The sequence below is a fragment of the Cetorhinus maximus genome, chromosome 13 (assembly GCF_964194155.1).
Source record: "Cetorhinus maximus chromosome 13, sCetMax3.hap1.1, whole genome shotgun sequence".
In the NCBI taxonomy this organism is placed as follows: Eukaryota; Metazoa; Chordata; class Chondrichthyes; order Lamniformes; family Cetorhinidae; genus Cetorhinus; species Cetorhinus maximus.
Window position 1 is genome coordinate 32161401 of NC_135891.1, and position 17740 is coordinate 32179140.

A 17740-nucleotide genomic window follows, 5' to 3' on the forward strand; every position below is an offset into this window, starting at 1 on the left:
CTCTCCACCCATTGTTGCTACTCACCCTGCAACAGGCCCATAAGGAATCTGGATAAGGTTAAAAAAATGATTGGTGTAGAGCTCCAATGTACAATAAGTGGAGTAAGGGTGATTACTGATCCCCATGAAGTTGCTGAAAGTAGAAGTATTTTATCGCCACCCAATCTGTGTAAAAAAAAGGTTAGTTTGTTAGTGAACCTTTAGTGAAAAATATTGCATTTTCACTGAGAAAGCATGACTACACATATATTGCATTTTCATTGAGAAAGCATGACTACAAATTGCAACCCATACAATGTAAGAGCATTGCTATGGCATCTTGAAGTATTAAAAGTATTAAATTATAAAACTACAAATTCTTTCCTTTTATAAATACAGTAAAAATACTGTAAATCTGAATTTAAAACACAAAATGGTATAAAGATGGCAGGTTTGATAGCATCTGTAAAGAGAAAAAGCAGGTTAGCGTTTCAGAACTTTAAAAAAAATCTACAGTTGTCCTAAACCTCAAGGTGGCCTGATGCAAAGTAAGCAATATTATAATGGTTCATTTCTTGATGCTAGACGAGAAAGGTTTTGAAGTCCTCCACTCCCACCATTAAACTGACTCCAGCTGTTACATCAGTGATGCATATGTAGCAGAGCTGCATCAATATTGAAAGGGTTCAGTGGGGTAGATTATCATCTTCACCACCTGGGTTGTAACCTGCCAAGGCAGATTGATTTCAATAAAATGAATGGTGTGCAATGGAATGAAAATCAGGCAGGGTCTACGAAGAGTGTCCAAACCAGCTTGCTTAGTTACCATTCAGGCGGCGAAGATGAAAATCTATCTCGTTGTGACGGCTCATAAAATCAAAAGTCACAAATTTAAACTGCATTGCTTTGACTGAAATTTGGAAATGGATCAAAAGTGATAAGCAAAATGTTATAGCCGTTAATCAGTCATAAACAAACAACACAAAAGAATGACAGTAATGAGTACTGCAAGCTCCCTCAAAAAGAAAGTATTTCAGATGTTCAGGATAAGCAGACCGTTTAAATATGAAGTTTAATTCACAATTTGAAATCAAGAGAAAATCTTAATGCAGTAAATGCAAGGCTATGTTCACAGACCTCCCCGACAAAAATTGGCAAATTTTTTCCCGTGGAGTTTTCACTCAATTCCACAAGCTTTTCTACACCCTACCCCCCACCCCACCCCACCGGGCCACCCTCCCACACCCCCACCCCACTACGTCGTCAGCCAAGTTAACTGGAAAAGCTGTCTGAAACACCATCTGCTACTTCATCAGAAAATTTTGGAATTCAGTCCTGCAGTTTCTACACCACCAGTACAGCTTAGCTTCTGCTTGTAAAGCTTATGCGGCCAAAACGAGGAAATAATATTTTGCTGTGGTTCCACAGTAAAGACCGAAGCCTTGGAAACCAACAAAAAAAGAGGAAATCATTAAAGTCAGAAAATACAAATTATTCCAAAAATAAAAGGTGATTTATACTAACTACCCTAAAAGAGAATATACTCTAGCATTGATCAAGGAAAAAGAAACGTGGAAAGCAATAGTGCAATTTATGCATAACACAAGGGAAACATTGTAACACAAGACTAAAAATGAAAGTTAATAATACGTTTTATATCTTTACTGCTTCAAAGAAAATTTCAACCCTGTTTGGTAGCATTTTCACCCAAGTCAGAGCTGGTGGGTTGAAACCGAATTCCAAAAACTTCAACTCAAAATCTAGGCTGACACTTCAGTGCAGTACTGAGGGAGTGCTGCACAGTCAGAAGTATTGACTTTTAATGAGATGTTAAACTGAGTCTCTGTCTGCCTCTCTGGAGGACATTATTGGAAGAAGAAAATAGGAGTTCACCCAGAGCCTTGACCAAATATATTCCTCAACTAACCCCACTGAAATAGGTATTAAAAACGGAACGTGCAGGAAATACTCAGCAGGTCAGGCAACATCTGTGGAGAATGAAACAGACTTAATGGGCAAAATGTAATGTCCCACTGGAGGCAAGTTGCGAGGCAGATGGTGGGTCAGATGGTAGGTTGCTTGATTGGGCAGGAGGATATGGATGGCAACCCCGCTGCCTCCCTGCCTTCCCCCCACCACCCCAATATAGTCCGGGGTGGGAAAGCTTGCAAGCAGTCTTCCCTCTCAGGTGCCAACTGAGACACTTAAGTGGGCAATTAATGCCTTCTTTAAGGCCTCATTCTGTTGCTGCTGGTATTCAACTAGTAGGTGGAGGATATACCATGCAGGGAGATCGACAAGCAAAACTCTCTTGGGTTTGATTGTGGCCTAATTCGGGGGGGGGGGGGGGGGGGGGGGAAAGAGGAGGAAGACCCTCGTTCAAAGACACTCAGAGCCTGATTGAGGGACCCAACATCAGGATGGGAGTGCCCACGAGAGCATCCTCACTGCCCTTTCCTCCAAATCCCCTCCCCACAAACCGGCAAGCCCCACCCCACAACCCTCACCTGGCCATCACAGCTTTCTCCCATGATCCCACAATACACTCTAGTGAGGGCCTCTGTTACCGGCAGCAGCCAGCACTCCCTGGCCACTGCTGCTAATGGAGAGCTGCTGTCCTCTGACTGGCCAGCAGACCTTGGAGTGGGATTTCCACTCTACTGGGGAAGTCCTGCAATTACATGTCCCCCATGGAGCCGGGAGTCCTGGCAGCAGGATTTCCGCTGCCAATTAGGGACTTAATTCCCCCAGAGCCCCCGATGATTGGGTCGGCAGGGCAGCTGCCAATTTTGGTGGCAGACACCGGGCCTTCAACCGTCAACAATAAATTATGGCCAATGTTTTGGATTGATGTCCATTCATCAGGTTATCATTAGTTATTTCCTGTCCACATAATACAGGATAAGTCAAATTCAGTCCGTTAGTCTACTCTCAATCATCAGCAAAGTGATGGAAGCGTTTGTCGACAGTGCCACCAAGCAGCACTTACTCAGCAACAACCTACTCACCAATGCTCAGTTTGGGTTCCGCCAGGGCTGCTCAGCTCCAGTCCTCATTATAACCTTGCTCTAAATATGAACAAAAGACCTGAAATCTAGAGGTGAGGTGTGAGTGACTGCTCTTGACATCAAGGCAGCATTTGACTGAGTGTAGCAATAAGAAGCCCTAGCAAAATTGAAGTCAATCAACTGAATCAGTGTGAAATTCTCTGCTGGTTGGAGTCATTCCTAGCATAAAGGAAAATGATTATGATTGTTGGAGACCAATCACCTCAGCCCCAGGACATCGTTGCAAGAGTTCTGCAGGGTAGTGGCCTAGGCCAATCCATCTTTAGCTGCTTCAATGACCTACCCTCCATCACAAGGTCAGAAATGGAGATGTTCACTAATGAATGCACAATGTTCAACACCATTTGCGGCTCCTCAGATGCTGAAGCAGTATGTGCCTGCAAGCAGCAAGAACTGGATAACATTCAAGTTTGGACTGATAAGTGGCAAGTAATATTTTTGCTACACAGTGCCAGGCAATGACCACTTCCAACAAGAGAGAATCTAACCATCTCCCCTTCACATTAATGGCATTACCATCATTGAATACACCCACCATCAACATTTTGGGTGTTACCATTGATCATAAGCTGAACTGGACCAGCTTATAAATACGGGGAAGGATTTTCCCCCGTCCGGAAGTGCAGGAGCGGGCTTGGGCAGGCGCGCCTCCGATGGGCGTCCCCGATTGGGGGCGTGCCGCCATTTTACGTGGGCGGGACTTAATTGGGGACATGTCCGCATGACATCCGTCAGGAAGTGCTACGCGCTCCCTGTGCGGTCAAGGAGGGGAATCCTCTAGCCGAGGGTGCGCTCGCACAAAAGAGTGCACTGATCTCCCTGAGGCTAGGTGCTGTCTCAGGGAGATCAGCTCCAAATTTAAAAATGTTACAGAGACAAACACAAAATTTCCCTGACATGTCCCCTCATTTGACACTGTCACAGGAGTTGGGACATGTCCATCAGTTTCAGTCAAACCTTTATTAATAATTTAAAAACCCTCATGAAACCTCATCCCGCCCGTGGATGAGGTTTCATGCTTTTTCTTAAGCCATCAGGGCCCCCGGCCTGCCTTAAGGTCAGACGGGCAGGTCCATTAATTACGTTAATTACTTTGTCAATGACCTCAATAGGCCGTTGACAGGTCGGCGAGCGCACAGCTGATTCGGCTGCGCCTCCGGCGACCTGAAAATCGAAATGACGCGGGGTGACATCGGAAGTTCCACACGACATCATCCCATGTCATTTTATGCGTCGTCGAACAGGCCCCGCCCCCCCACTCACAAACCTAAAGATCCTGCCCACTGTAGCTACCAGAACAGGTCGAAGGTTGGGAATTCTGCAGCAAGTAATTCACCTCCTGACTCCCCAAAGCCTGTCCACCATTTACAACGCACAAGTGAGGAGTATGATGGAATACTCCCCATTTGCCTGGATGAGTGCAGCTCCAACACTCAAGAAGCTCAACACCATCCAGGACAAAGCAGCCCGCTTGATTGGCACGCCATTGGTCACCTTAAACAATCATTCCCTCCACCAAAGATGCATGGTGACAGCAATGTGTATCATCTACAACTTGCACTGCAGCAACTTTCCAAGCCTCTTTTGACAGCACCTTTCAAACTTGTGACCTCTACCATCTAGGGCAAGGGCAGCAGACACATGGAAACACCACTCCCTGCAAGCTCCCCTCCAAGTCACACACCATACTGACTGGGAACTATATTGCTGTTCCTTCAATATCATGGGTCAAAATCCTGGAACTCTCTCCAACACCAGTGTTGGTTCACCTACACCACATGAACTGCAGCGATTCAAGAAAGTGGCTCACCAGTAAGCGCTCAAGGGTAATTAGGAAACGGCAATAAATGGTGGCCTTGGAATGCTCACATTCCAAGAATCAATAAAAATGTCAAGTTCCCATGAAGCACGGGACAGGAAAAAGACATTTGGCTGGCCATGCCTGTCTCATTCACAGATCATGTACCAACATGATACAAGGCGGTGAAGCATGTAAAGAGAATTTATTTCTTTGTTAGTCATGGTTTGCTTTTTAAACATTCATTTGTGTGAAGAACAGAGTGTTCAGGCCAAGTAATTCCATTTGCATCTACAAAGAAAAGTCTATTGGTCAATGGGCTCCAAGGTTAGTCAACCATTCAAGATTTGCTCCATAGCTCAAGACCAAAGGCATGGTGATTAGAAGCAGATTGAAATGTTGATCTTTTACTTGATTATGGTACAGGTAACATGTTGATATAGCATTGTTTAAAGACAAGGGAGTTACTGTATGCTGTTTAAAATGTAAAGTTTCCATGACTAATGCAAGTTCTCTTTCTCACCTGTCACTGGTGTGGCCACCTATGATTTGTGTCAAGCAGTATCCCCAAAAAAAGCTTCCAAGTACAATGCCAGACTGCTTCTTGTCCCATGCGAATTGTTCTGCCATGGCAGGTACACAGATAGGCAGAGTTACTCTGACACAGTACACCAGGCATGTGCCTAAAAACAAAAAGGCAATCCATGACTTGGATTCTGACCTGTTGGAATCAAGAAATACAAAATTATTTCACCACTTTGGAGACACCATGAAAATATTGCTGTGGGCACTATAATGCAAGCTGTGATGTGAACCATTTTCCAAAGAACATGAACAGTTAACAGATTTCTAAGTAAATGTTTTATTGTCTGTACACTGAAAATAGAACTAGTATTATTTATAATCAAAGGCAGGAATGCCCCACAGGAAGCACCTTCCATTTTCTTCTCTCCCAGTCACACTACTCTCATTTCTCTTCTCTCTCCTTACATACAGTGAAATGGAACCATTCAGCATCCTTTCCTGAAATTTGCAACCACACAGTGAGCTTCAGTGGATTCTTGGACTAAACAGCATCCCAGTGAAGCCCACTTCGGTCCTTATATAATGTCCACAAGCCTACATTTATTTTTCTGAAGAGGTCATGAATGGGAATCAAGAGTAAGAACACAGACCAATTTTTTTCCCTCCCTGGCTCAAATACTGAAATGCTGTTCAACTGAAATGACCTAATCCAGTCTTGTCCAACGTCCGGCCCGCAAAGCCAGTTTTCAAAATTCAGGTCAAACAGGTGAGTTTCAATGGGAAATTGTGCATGGAGCTGCCCCATCCAATCAGAGACTGCTTCTCTCCCACGTTATCTGCTGAAAGGCTCACCAGGAGTGAGAGAGACTGAGTGTGCGGCGGGGATGAGTGGGGTGTGAGTCTGCCTTGTGCCCAGTCTCAGGTTTCTCACTCACTCTCACCACCACACACGGGCGCACGCACCCACTCACAGTGGGTGAGGGTGAGTGAATGGGCACCCTGAGACTGGGAGTGAGCTGGACACACACACTCTAACCCTCTCACACTCTAGTCATTTTCATTAATTACTCTTTTTTAAATTAACAATTTATTGCTATGACATTTCTGTACTTTTGCTCAGCAATTGTTTTTTTCCCTAAAACCCAACATTTTGTTTTGAAATTTGGTTTATTGTTGTGCCGAACCGTATCAAAATTTGTTTCAGTGAGAAAAATATGCAAATGTGCAACCCCCCACCGCCCACCCCCGAGCGAAAAAGTTAGACAAGCCTGATCTAGCCATTCAACACAGGACAGGAATCAAACAAGTGATCTCTGGTCTGTACAGAATAGCTAATAGTAATTCCTTTAACCATCGAAAGAGATGGGAATGCAGTTTCTACTTATTTAATAATACTCGAAATAAAAGTGGAAAATATAATCAATGCACAGAAATTCACAAGAAAAATATCATTGGGGTTCTGAAATATGTTGAAATATTTGCAAAATTTTTAGCTAGTTTTTAAAACATACATGATGAATGTGATAAACCCATTGTACAGTCCAATCCTGGAGTATTTATTTAAGTTTGGGTTAGTGTAAGTGGTGCAACACAATGATCCAATGCTCAAACACCCTGTGTTAGTATTGATGTTCACCATCCCACAATTCACAATCTGAGCCAGGACACAGAAGGAACATGGGACTTAGGAGCAGAAGTAGGCCATTCAGCCCTTTGAGCCTGCTCCGTCATTCCATAAAATCATGGCTGATCTCAGCGCCACTTTCTTGTCTGCCCCCCATAACTCTTGGCTCCCTTTCCTATCAAAAATCTATTCTAACTCAGCCATGAGTAAATTCAATGACCCAGCCTCCACTGCTTTCTGGGGAAGAAAATTCCACAGATTAACGACCCTACGAGAGAAAAATATTTCAAGAAGATCATCTCTCATTCTTTACCAATGGGTAAAGGCCCAACCCATAAGATAAGTCCTTCATCCCAGGAATGAGTCGAGTGAACATTTTCTGAACTGCTTCAAACTCAATTATATCCTTTTTCAAATAAGGAGACCAAAATTGTACATAGTACTCCAGATATGGTCTCACCTGGGCCCTCTACAGCTGCAGTAAAGCTTCACTACTTTATATTCTGGGGAGATAGAGGTCATGTAACAGGATATAAATAGGTCAAATATTAAACAAAAAGATGTTATCAGGAAGTGAACTCTATAATGTTGATTACTGCCAAATGACACACTACAGGATGAATTGTCAACCCCATATGGGGGCAAGAACAGGAGCAGGTGAGCGTGTACGCAAATTCACAGTTGATTGGCATGCTGGTTTACCAGCACTATCCCACTCCTGGCCATTTTCATCCAGGCCTTTTCAAGGGTGGAAGGGCTACCCATCCGCAAGTAACCAATTAAGTCTCTGGCCAAGTATTAGAGGCCGACTGGAATTTTCCAGTGGTGTCAGGAACAGACCAGCTACTTGGAGGTGGCCTCCAGACAGCAGGCCTGGGGGCCAGCACTCCAGGCAGACTTCGAGTCTCTCCCTGTCTACATGGCCACAGCTATAGCCAATTTTAAATTGTAAAGTTATAAAAGTGGCTGAGTGGGCACCTCAAGATGGAAGTGCACTCTCTCTCTCTCTTATCTGCAACAGCAGGCTGCACTCCTTCCATGCTGGAGGGCCTCCTATTAGGTGGGGGTGAGTGTGCCATTTGGTCACTAATCGGCCAATTCACATAAAGTCACAACCAGGTGACAGTTTCAACACAGGGTGTGAGATCAGGACCCCCATTTGACCCCAAGGAAGATGTTGTGGTTGTTGGAGGTCAGTCATCTCAGCTCCAGGACATCATTGCAGGAGTTCCTCAGGGTAGTGTCCTAGCCCCATCGTCAGCTGCTTCATCAGTGACCTTCCTTCCATCATAAGGTCAGAAGTGGGGATGTTTGCACAATGTTCAGCACCATTCGCGACTCCTCAGATACCGAAGCAGTCCATGTCCAAATGGACAATAACCAGGCTTGGGATGACAAGTGACAAGTAACATTTGCGCCACATAAGTGTCAGGCAATGACCATCTCCAACAAGAGAGAACCCAACCATCAGCCCCTGGATGTTCAATGGCATTACCATCACTGAATCCCCCACTATCAACAACCTGGGAGTTACCAATGACCAGAACTGGACTAGCCACATACATACTGTGGCAACAAGAGCAGGTCAGAGGCTAGGAATCCTGCGACGAGTAACTCACCTCCTGACTCCCCAAAGCCTGTCCACCATCTACACGGCACAAGTCAGGAGTGTGATGGCGAACTCCCCACTTGCCTGGATGAGTGCAGCTCCCACAGCACTGAAGAAGCTGGACACCGTACAGGACAAAGCAGTCCGCTGTATTGGCACCACATCCACAAACATTCACTCACTCCACCACCGACGCACAGTAGCAGCAGTGTGTACCATCTACAAGATGCACTGCAGGAATTCACCAAGGGTCCTCAGACAGCACCTTCCGAACCCACTAGAAGAACAAGGGCAGCAGATAGATGGGAACACTACCACCTGGAAGTTCCCTCCAAGTTACTCACTATCCTGACTTGGAAATATATTTCCATTCCTTCACTGTTGCTGGGTCAAAATCCTGGAACTCCCTTCCTAACAGCACTGTGGGTGTACCTATGCCACATGGACTGCAGTGGTTCAAGAAGGCAGCTCACCACTACCTTCCCAAGGGCAACTAGGGACGGGCAATAAATGCTGGCTCAGCCAGTGAAGCCCACATCCAGAGAATGAATTTAAAAAAAGTCAGGCTCCCAACCCAAAAGGCAAAATCCTGCCCTAGGTTATTGTTTATGCAGAGAGACTAGTTTCCAATTGAGTCACAAACAACTGTACTTAAATGGAAAATTCATTATTGACTGCCCTTGTGCACAACTGAAGGCTTCTCATGCATAAATGTGTTAATATTAATGGGAAATGTGGAGGTAAACAAAATCAACTTCTCGAATCAAACAGTAAAATGCTGACACAAAAAGCAAAATACTGCAGATGCTGTAAATCTGAAATAAAAGCAGAAAAAACAGAAATACTTAGCAGGTCAGGCAGCATCTTGGAGAGAGAAACAGAGCGAGCAGATACTGCCAGACCTGCTGAGTGTTTCCAGCAACTTTTGTTTTTATTAGTGAAGTAGTGAGTTACACTGAATTTCCCAATCGTCAGAAATGTAACAATCCAACGATTTCAGAAACTTCTTGCATTGTAGGGAGTGACTGCTCATTGTACTGGAAAGATAGAGGGAAGATGTCTCTGAGCGAAATAAATTAACAAATGAGAGTGAGTAAATGTGAACATTATTTTACCAAGAACTGGTTAAAGGATACAAGTCCCAGTTATGGTGAATATGGCTGTTTTTCATACAGGGGGGAGATATACAGTGGGTTCTGAGAAAGAAAATATTACAGGATAGGAAATAGAGAGGTAAGAGGAAGTAAGCTAAGAAAATAGCCAGTTGTCCCATAGCCTACCGAAACCCACCACAGACAAGAAGGAGGAAGTCATGAAATGTTAACAATTCTGACTATGTTTAACTTGTACCATATATGCATGTAGATAAATGTTAAAATGAAATTGTAAGCTTTATGTGAAAACCAGAAAAGTATTCTTGAAGCATAGCCAGAATAAAATGAACTTTGTGCATGATTAATTACATAAGTATGGTGGGGCCAACTTGTTTTTTTAACTTCCCTGTTATTTGTATTCTATGCCTCGTAGGCTGTTGATTGTGTTCAAATTTGGTGCAACATGTCTTGTAAACTGTCTGTCTTTGTAAAACTGTCTGTTTTGCATCTGATGTAATTACTTAGTTAACTTACCGATTACCTGACCTATTGTGAGATATAACTGCATGCACTGATAACGGTTGATGTATAACTACCTGATTGTTACATGATTATAACTCAGCTAAAAAGGATCACATAATAAAAACAAAAAACTGCGGATGCTGGAAATCCAAAGCAAAAACAGAATTAACTGGAAAAACTCAGCAGGTCTGGCAGCATCGGCGGAGAAGAAAAAAGTTGACGTTTCGAGTCCTCATGACCCTTCAACAGAACTGAGTAATATTAGGAGAGGGGTGAAATATAAGCTGGTTTAAGGTGGGGGGGTGGTGGGGGGAGAGAAGTGGGGGGGGGCGGTGTGGTTGTAGGGACAAGCAAGCAGTGATAGGAGCAGATAATCAAAAGATGTCACAGATAAAAGAACAAAGAGGTGTTGAAGGTGGTGATATTATCTAAACGAATGTGCTAATTAAGAATGGATGGCAGGACACACAAGGTACAGCTCTAGTGGGGGTGGGGTGCAAAGACTAACAGGGCATAAAAGGTATAGATTTAAAAATAATGGAAATAGGTGGGAAAAGAAAAATCTATATAAATTATTGGAAAAAACAAAAGGAAGGGGGAAGAAACGGAAAGGGGGTGGGGATGCAGGAGAGAGTTCAAGATCTAAAGTTGTTGAATTCAATATTCAGTCTGGAAGGCTGAAAAGTGCCTAGTCGGAAGATGAGGTGCTGTTCCTCCAGTTTGCGTTGGGCTTCACTGGAACAATGCAGCAAGCCAAGGACAGACATGTGGGCAAGAGAGCAGGGTGGAGTGTTAAAATGGCAAGCGACAGGGAGGTTTGGGTCTTTCTTGTCGACAGACCGCAGGTCTGCAAAGCGGTCGCCCAGTTTGCGTTTGGTCTCTCCAATATAGAGGAGACCGCATTGGGAGCAACGAATGCAGTAGACTAAGTTGGGGGAAATGCAAGTGAAAGGCTGCTTCACTTGAAAGGAGTGTTTGGGCCCTTGGACGGTGAGGAGAGAGGAAGTGAAGGGGCAGGTGTTGCATCTTTTGCGTTTGCATGGGGAGGTGCCATAGGTGGGGGTTGAGGAGTAGGGGGTGATGGAGGAGTGGACCAAGGTGTCCCGGAGAGAACAATCCCTACGGAATGCCACCAGGGGGGGTGAAGGGAAGATGTGTTTGGTGGTGGCATCATGCTGGAGTTGGCGGAAATGGCGGAGGATGATCCTTTGAATGCGGAGGATCAGATGTTGTCTCATGGAATGAATAGTACATTGTTTGAAGAGATAAGGGACAATCAAGAAACTGTATGGGTAAACAAAATCAATTAGCTAACCTAATTATAAGAGAATTATAAGTGTGAATATGCTGGAGCCATGTAATTGTACTGTATAAATACTGCTTGTTAAACACTTTAACGGTGAGCAGATCCGTTGTGATCTGCTCCCAATGGCCATTGTACGGTCCAGCGCTTAATAAATTGTACTCTTTCCTGAAGTAACCTGCATTTTCTGTATTTATTCTTTGACAGTTTAGTATGAGGACCACTGCCATTTTTGATATGCATTATTGACTTGGGGTCACAGGTCACAATCTCTAAATCAGCAAATGACATAAAACTTGGAAGTGTATGTTCTTATGTTTCCAATGTAGTAAACAGTGAGGAAGACAGTATTAGGCTTCAAGAGGACATAGGCTAGTGGACTGGGTGGATTCAACGCAGGTGAAATTTAATTCAGAAAAGTGTGAGGTAATTGATTTAAGTAGAATGGGGATAATATAGCTCAATGGTATGATTTTAAAAGGGTTGCAAGATCAGCGACCTGGGGGCATTTATGCACAAGTCTTTGAAGGTGGCAGGACTGGTTAACAAAGCAGTTAATAACGCATGTGGGATCCTTTGGCTTTATATACAGTAGCATAGATTATAAAAGCCAGGGAGTTACGCAAAACGATATAAAACAGCGGCTTAGCTCCAAATGAATATTGCTCAGGGCACCACACTTTAGGAAGGGTGTGAAGGCTTGAGAGGGTACAGAAGAGATTTACTAGAATGGTTCCAGGAATGAGAAATTAGAGTTATGCGGAAATAGTGGAGAAATTAAGATTGTCCTCCTTAGAGCAGTGAAGACTAAAAGGAGATTTGACAGGGGTGTTTAAAATTATGAAGGGTTTAGATGGAGTAAATAAAGAAAAACTGTTTCCAATGGCTAAAAGATCGATAACCAGAGGGAACAGGTTTAAGGTGAATGGCAAAGGAACCAGAGGTGACTTGAGGAAAAACTTATGCCACGTGTGGTTAGGATTTGGAACCTTATTCCAGATAGGGTGACAAGTAAAGAACTCAATAGTAACCCATAAAATAGGGTAAATATTTCAAAGGAGAAGACATTTCAGGGATAAAGGCAAAGAGTAAAGGATTGTTCTTTGATCCAGCACAGGCCTATTATGCTGATAGCCTCCATGCAAAATCCAACCCTTATGTATTTTCATTATCAATTTTAACACTTAAATATTACACTGTAAGTATTCCCTCCTGCCAGTGGGGTTCCTGCAGAAGACATGGACATGGCAGTTATTAATGGAAACAAAAATGAGGGCAGAATGTTTATTTTAGAATGGGAACTGAATGATGTCTGGTTCAATTATTCCTCCCAACTTTATAAATTAAACCTGTCAATTCTTATTCTCTCAATGAGCGAGGGTAAAACACGAATGAAAGGAGCAGTAGACCATACAGCCCATCGAGCCTATTCTGCCATTCTATACAATACTGCCTTACTTTGAATCTCAACTCCACTTTCCCACCTGCTTCCTATATCCCTTGATTCCCCATGAGACCAAAAATCTGTCTATCCCAGCCTTAATATATTCAACAATGGAGCATCTACAACTCTCTGGGGTATAGATTTCCAAAGGTTCACAGCCCTTTGCATGAAGAAATTCCTTCTCATCTCAGTCCTAAATGACTGTTCCCTTAACCTGAGGTTGTGTTTTTTTTTTATTCTTTCAGGGGATGTAGATGTCACTGATTAGGCCAGCATTTTTTACCCATCCCTAATTGCCCTTGAGAAGACCATAAGACATAGGAGCAGAAATTAGGCCATTCAGCCCATCGAGTCTGCTCCGCCATTCAATCATGGCTGATAAGTTTCTCAACCCCATTCTCCCGCCTTTTCCCCATAACCTTTGATCCCCTTACCAATCAAGAACCTATCTATCTTGATCTTAAATACACTCAATTACCTGGCCTCCACAGTCTTCTGTGGCAATGAATTCCATAGATTCACCACTCTCTGGCTAAAGAAGTTTCTCCTCATCTCTGTTCTAAAAGGTCTTCCCTTTACACTGAGGCTGTGCCCTCGGGTCCTAGTCTCTCCTACTAATGGAAACATCTTCCCCACGTCCACTCTATCCAGGCCTTTCAGTATTCTGTAAGTTTCAATCAGATCCCCCCTCATCCTTCTAAACTCCATCGAGTATAGACCCAGAGTCCTCAAACGTTCCTCATATGTTAAGCCTTTCATTCCTGGGATCGTTCTCGTGAACCTCCTTTGGACCCTCTCCAGGGCCAGCACATCCTTCCTGAGATATGGGGCCCAAAATTGCTCACAATATTCTAAATGTGGTCTGACCAGAGCCTTATAAAGCCTCAGCAACACATCCCTGCTTTTATATTCTAGTCCTCTCAAAATAAATGCCAACATCGCATTTGCCTTCCTAACTACTGACTCAACCTGCAAGTTAACCTTAAGAGAATCCTGGACTAGGACTCCCAAGTCCCTTTGCACTCCAGATTTATGAATTCTCTCCCCATTTAGAAAATAGTCTATGCCTCTATTCTTTCTACCAAAGTGCATGACCTCACACTTCCCCACGTTGTATTCCATCTGCCATTTCTTTGCCCATTCTCCTAACCTGTCCAAATCCTTCTGCAGCCTCCCCACCTCATCAATACTACCTGTCCCTCCACCTATCTTTGTATCATCTGCAAACTTAGCCAGAATGCCCTCAGTTCCTTCATCTAGATCATTAATGTATAAAGTGAAAAGTTGTGGTCCCAACACTGAGAAGGTGGTGGTGAGCTGCATTCTTGAACCGCTGCAGTCCATGCGGTCTAGGTACACCCACAGTGCTGTTAAGAAGGCAGTTCCAGGATTTTGACCCAGTGACAGTGAAGGAACGGCGATATATTTTCAAGTCAGGATGGTTTGTGGCTTGGAGGGGAACATTCATGTGGTGGTGTTCTCATGCATCTGTTGCCCTTGTCCTTTTAGGTGGCAGAGGTCACAGGTTTGGAAGGTGCTGTCCAAGGAGCCCCTGTGTTTTAGATTCCCCATCCAGCGGAAACAACCTCTCAGTGTCTATCCTGTCAAGTGCCTTCAAAATCTTCGATGTTTCAATAAGGTCACCTTTCATTTTCCTGAATTCCTGAAAATGTAGGCCCAGTTTACTCAGCCTTTCATCAAGGGACCACCCTCTCATCCCAGAGATCAATCTAGTGAACCTTCAATGCACTGTCTCCAATGAAAGTATATCCTTCCTTAATATAGTGACCAAAATTGGACACAGTGTTACAGGTGTGCTCGCACCAAAGTGTTGCACAATTGTAACAAGACTTCCTTATTTCTGTACTTCAATTTCTTTGCAATAAAGGCCAAATACCATTTGCCTTCCTAATTGCTTGCTGTACCTGCAGGCTCACTTTCTGTGTTTCTTGTATGAGCACACCCAAGTCTCTCTGAACATCAACATTACAAATATCATGCCTTTTAAAAATTATTCTGCTTTTCTATTCTTACAACCAAAGTGAATAACCTTACACTTTCCCGCATTAACTCCACAGGAGCAGGAGTAGATCATTTGGCCCTTCAAGCCAATTCCACCTGGCTGTCCACTCACTAAACCTGTCTATATCTCTTTGTAGCTTCTCTGTGTCCTTCTCACAGCCTACATTTCCACCTAGCTTTGTATCATCAGCAAACTTAGATGTATTACTCTCTGTCTCTTCAAATCTTTAATATAGATCTTAAATAGCTGAGGCCCCAGCACTGATCCATGTGGCGTTACACTAGTCACAGCTTGCCAAATTAAATATGCCCCATATATCGCCTACTTTTTGCTTGCTGATCATTAATCAAAACTTATCCATGCGAATATATTGCCCTCAACTCCATGAGCTCTTAACCTGGCTACTGACATTTTGTGTGGTACCTCACCAAATGCCTTTTGGAAGCCAGGTATACTCCGTTTACTAGTTCCCCTTTATCTACCTTGCTAGTTACACCCTCAAAAAACTTTAATAAATTAGTCAAACATGATTTCCCTTTTGTAAAACCATGTTGACTTTGTCTGATCATTCTGATTTTCTAAGTGCACTGTTAAGAATTCCTTAATAATAGATTCCTGTACTTTCCCAATGACTGGTGTCTGGCTAACTGGTCTTGTCTCACTCTGAAACAGCTACATTTCCCACTGTTTTGAGATTTCAACACCGCTGGTTTTGGCAGCAGGCATGGCTCCCACTGGACTCTGCAGTTCAGGGTCCCATGATGTACACGAGACCATGATGAAACTTTAACTTACTCCTGAGTGGGGCACCGTCCACACTAGGTGAACCTGTCAGGAGTCCAGTAAATTAAAGGTAAGTTAAAACTTTCCTTAGTGAGCCTCTTCCTCCAGAGCCTACAAGTTTAAGGTAATTGTACCCCAGGTTCCCTCCCATCAAGAGCCTTGCAACAAACCCTCCCTTCTCACACTCAGCTTCATGCAAGCAGCCTTTTCTTAATACCCGTGGCGTTTTATAGACCAGCTGCTCTTCGTCCTCTGCCACCAGCCAGTATATTGACAATTCCGGATTGTCCTGGAGTTTTCTGGAATGGAGCATGGATCTCCCCAGACACTAATATTACCCTTTGGGTTTTTTAAAAAGAAGATCCATATGCATGATTTATATGAAAAGTAAAATTGTAAAGAGGAGAAAAAAAATGAAAATGTAGCTTGTCAGCCCCACTTACTTTGGTATGGCTTTTGGCCTCATTTCGCAGAATTACCCACAACATTTTATACATACTTGCCTCCCTGAGCTAAAGGGAAACAAGCATGTGGTATAACTGATGCTGCTCGTAGAAACTTTACGAAGGTTACTCTTTTCCCACAAACTTACTACTGCCACATATACTATTCTTAAATGGTAACTTTTGTCACATGATGAAGTTCCTCACCCAAGGGCTAGGTTTCAATCAATCGTTCTCACTCGGCCCGCTCATCCTCCTCCCCCCATCCCTCGGCACAGGCAGCGCTCAGCACTGCCGCTCACCTTAATTGGCCGCCAGTGCGAAATCGCGGGCCAGTATTGACTGGGGGCAGCAGTCGGCTTCCCGACTGCTCCTGCCTGCCCCTCGCCAAGAGCAAAATTCTGCCCCAAGTGCAGTTTAACCAAGTTTCCCTACAAGTTTAACATAACTTCTAATACAAACACAAGATACTGAGGATGCTGGAAATCTGAAATAAAAACAGAAAATGCTGGAAATACTCAGTCGGTCAGGCAGCATCTGTGAAGAAAAACAGAGTTTTTGGCCGGGATTTTCCATGCCCACCAGCGTTGGGCGGGAGCGGACAATATTGCAAGAAGGCCAAAAGTCGGTTTCACGACATGGTCCCCGGCTGGATCGTTCATCCACATTGGCAGGAAAACACACGGATGTGTTTCACAACAGCATATATAAGGCATGCACTTGGTGGGCTGCACTTCGCTTGGGACTTCAAGGTTTGTTTGCCTACCTTGCTTCGGTCAGCACTCGCAGTCATCAGCACCAGGCTTCACAGATAGCACCTCATCACTTTTAGAAGGGCTCATGGATAGGTCTCTATCTACCAGATCAGCCATATGTGTGTGGCTTTTCAAAGGCTGTAGGGCTCGGTCTTACTTGGGGAAGAGGGAGAGGTGGCCTCAGGCAAGGGAAGAGGCTGCAAGATTACTGGGGAAGGAGGGTATCACAGGCTGCATGTGGGGGCACATGTTGATCTGTGCAATGGCCTCAAGATGGTGAGGGCTGAGGAGGCAGTCTCCAGAGGAGATGAGGCCAGATGGACATGTGAGGGTATGTGTGTCAGAATGGATGGTGATGTCCCTTGAGCTGACAGTGAGATGCCAGTGAATGTGTGATGGGCTTGAGTGTGAGAGTTTAGAGTGATGAGATGATTGCCATACCCTGGTATGGATGAGATCATTCATCCTCTACCTGCATTGGATGGTCAACCTCTTCTGTGTAACATTGGCACTGATCACCACTGCCATCGCTTATCAAGCCGGAGTGTTAATGTAGCCCCTCCTGCGGCTAGAGCGGGGATAGAGAACATTACAGCAGGCCTCCCACAGCGCCCAAAAGGCACTTGAGGGCTGCAGTCTTCTTGCCTTTTGGTGCCATGTCTTCTTTGCTGCAGTCCTGGGCTGGAAGCACTCAGCGCAGCTGTACTTTAAATGTGGTGCCTGGCGTGATGAAGTGACGAGGTGACGGTGTGGCAGGCAAATCGGAGTCC

General features: G+C 44.2%; 1 protein-coding gene and 1 long non-coding RNA gene across 5 annotated transcripts in view; one reads left to right on the forward strand and one right to left on the reverse strand.

Moving 5' to 3' along the window:
* Window positions 1-17740, forward strand: part of LOC144688526 (uncharacterized) — a 933048-nt gene that overhangs the window by 769871 nt on the left and 145437 nt on the right. The gene's annotated exons all lie outside the window — the stretch shown is intronic.
* slc17a9b (solute carrier family 17 member 9b) overlaps window positions 1-17740 on the reverse strand; it is a 65612-nt gene that overhangs the window by 43784 nt on the left and 4088 nt on the right. For 3 of the 4 annotated variants that reach the window (XM_078555205.1, XM_078555204.1, XM_078555206.1), the window contains exons 2-3: window positions 5369-5566; window positions 26-165 (exon numbers count right to left, since the gene is read on the reverse strand). In XM_078555205.1, the coding sequence (XP_078411331.1) occupies window positions 26-165; window positions 5369-5566 (338 nt within the window). The remainder of the gene's footprint in view (window positions 1-25; window positions 166-5368; window positions 5567-17740) is intronic. The other variant, XM_078555207.1, reaches the window with a different exon arrangement.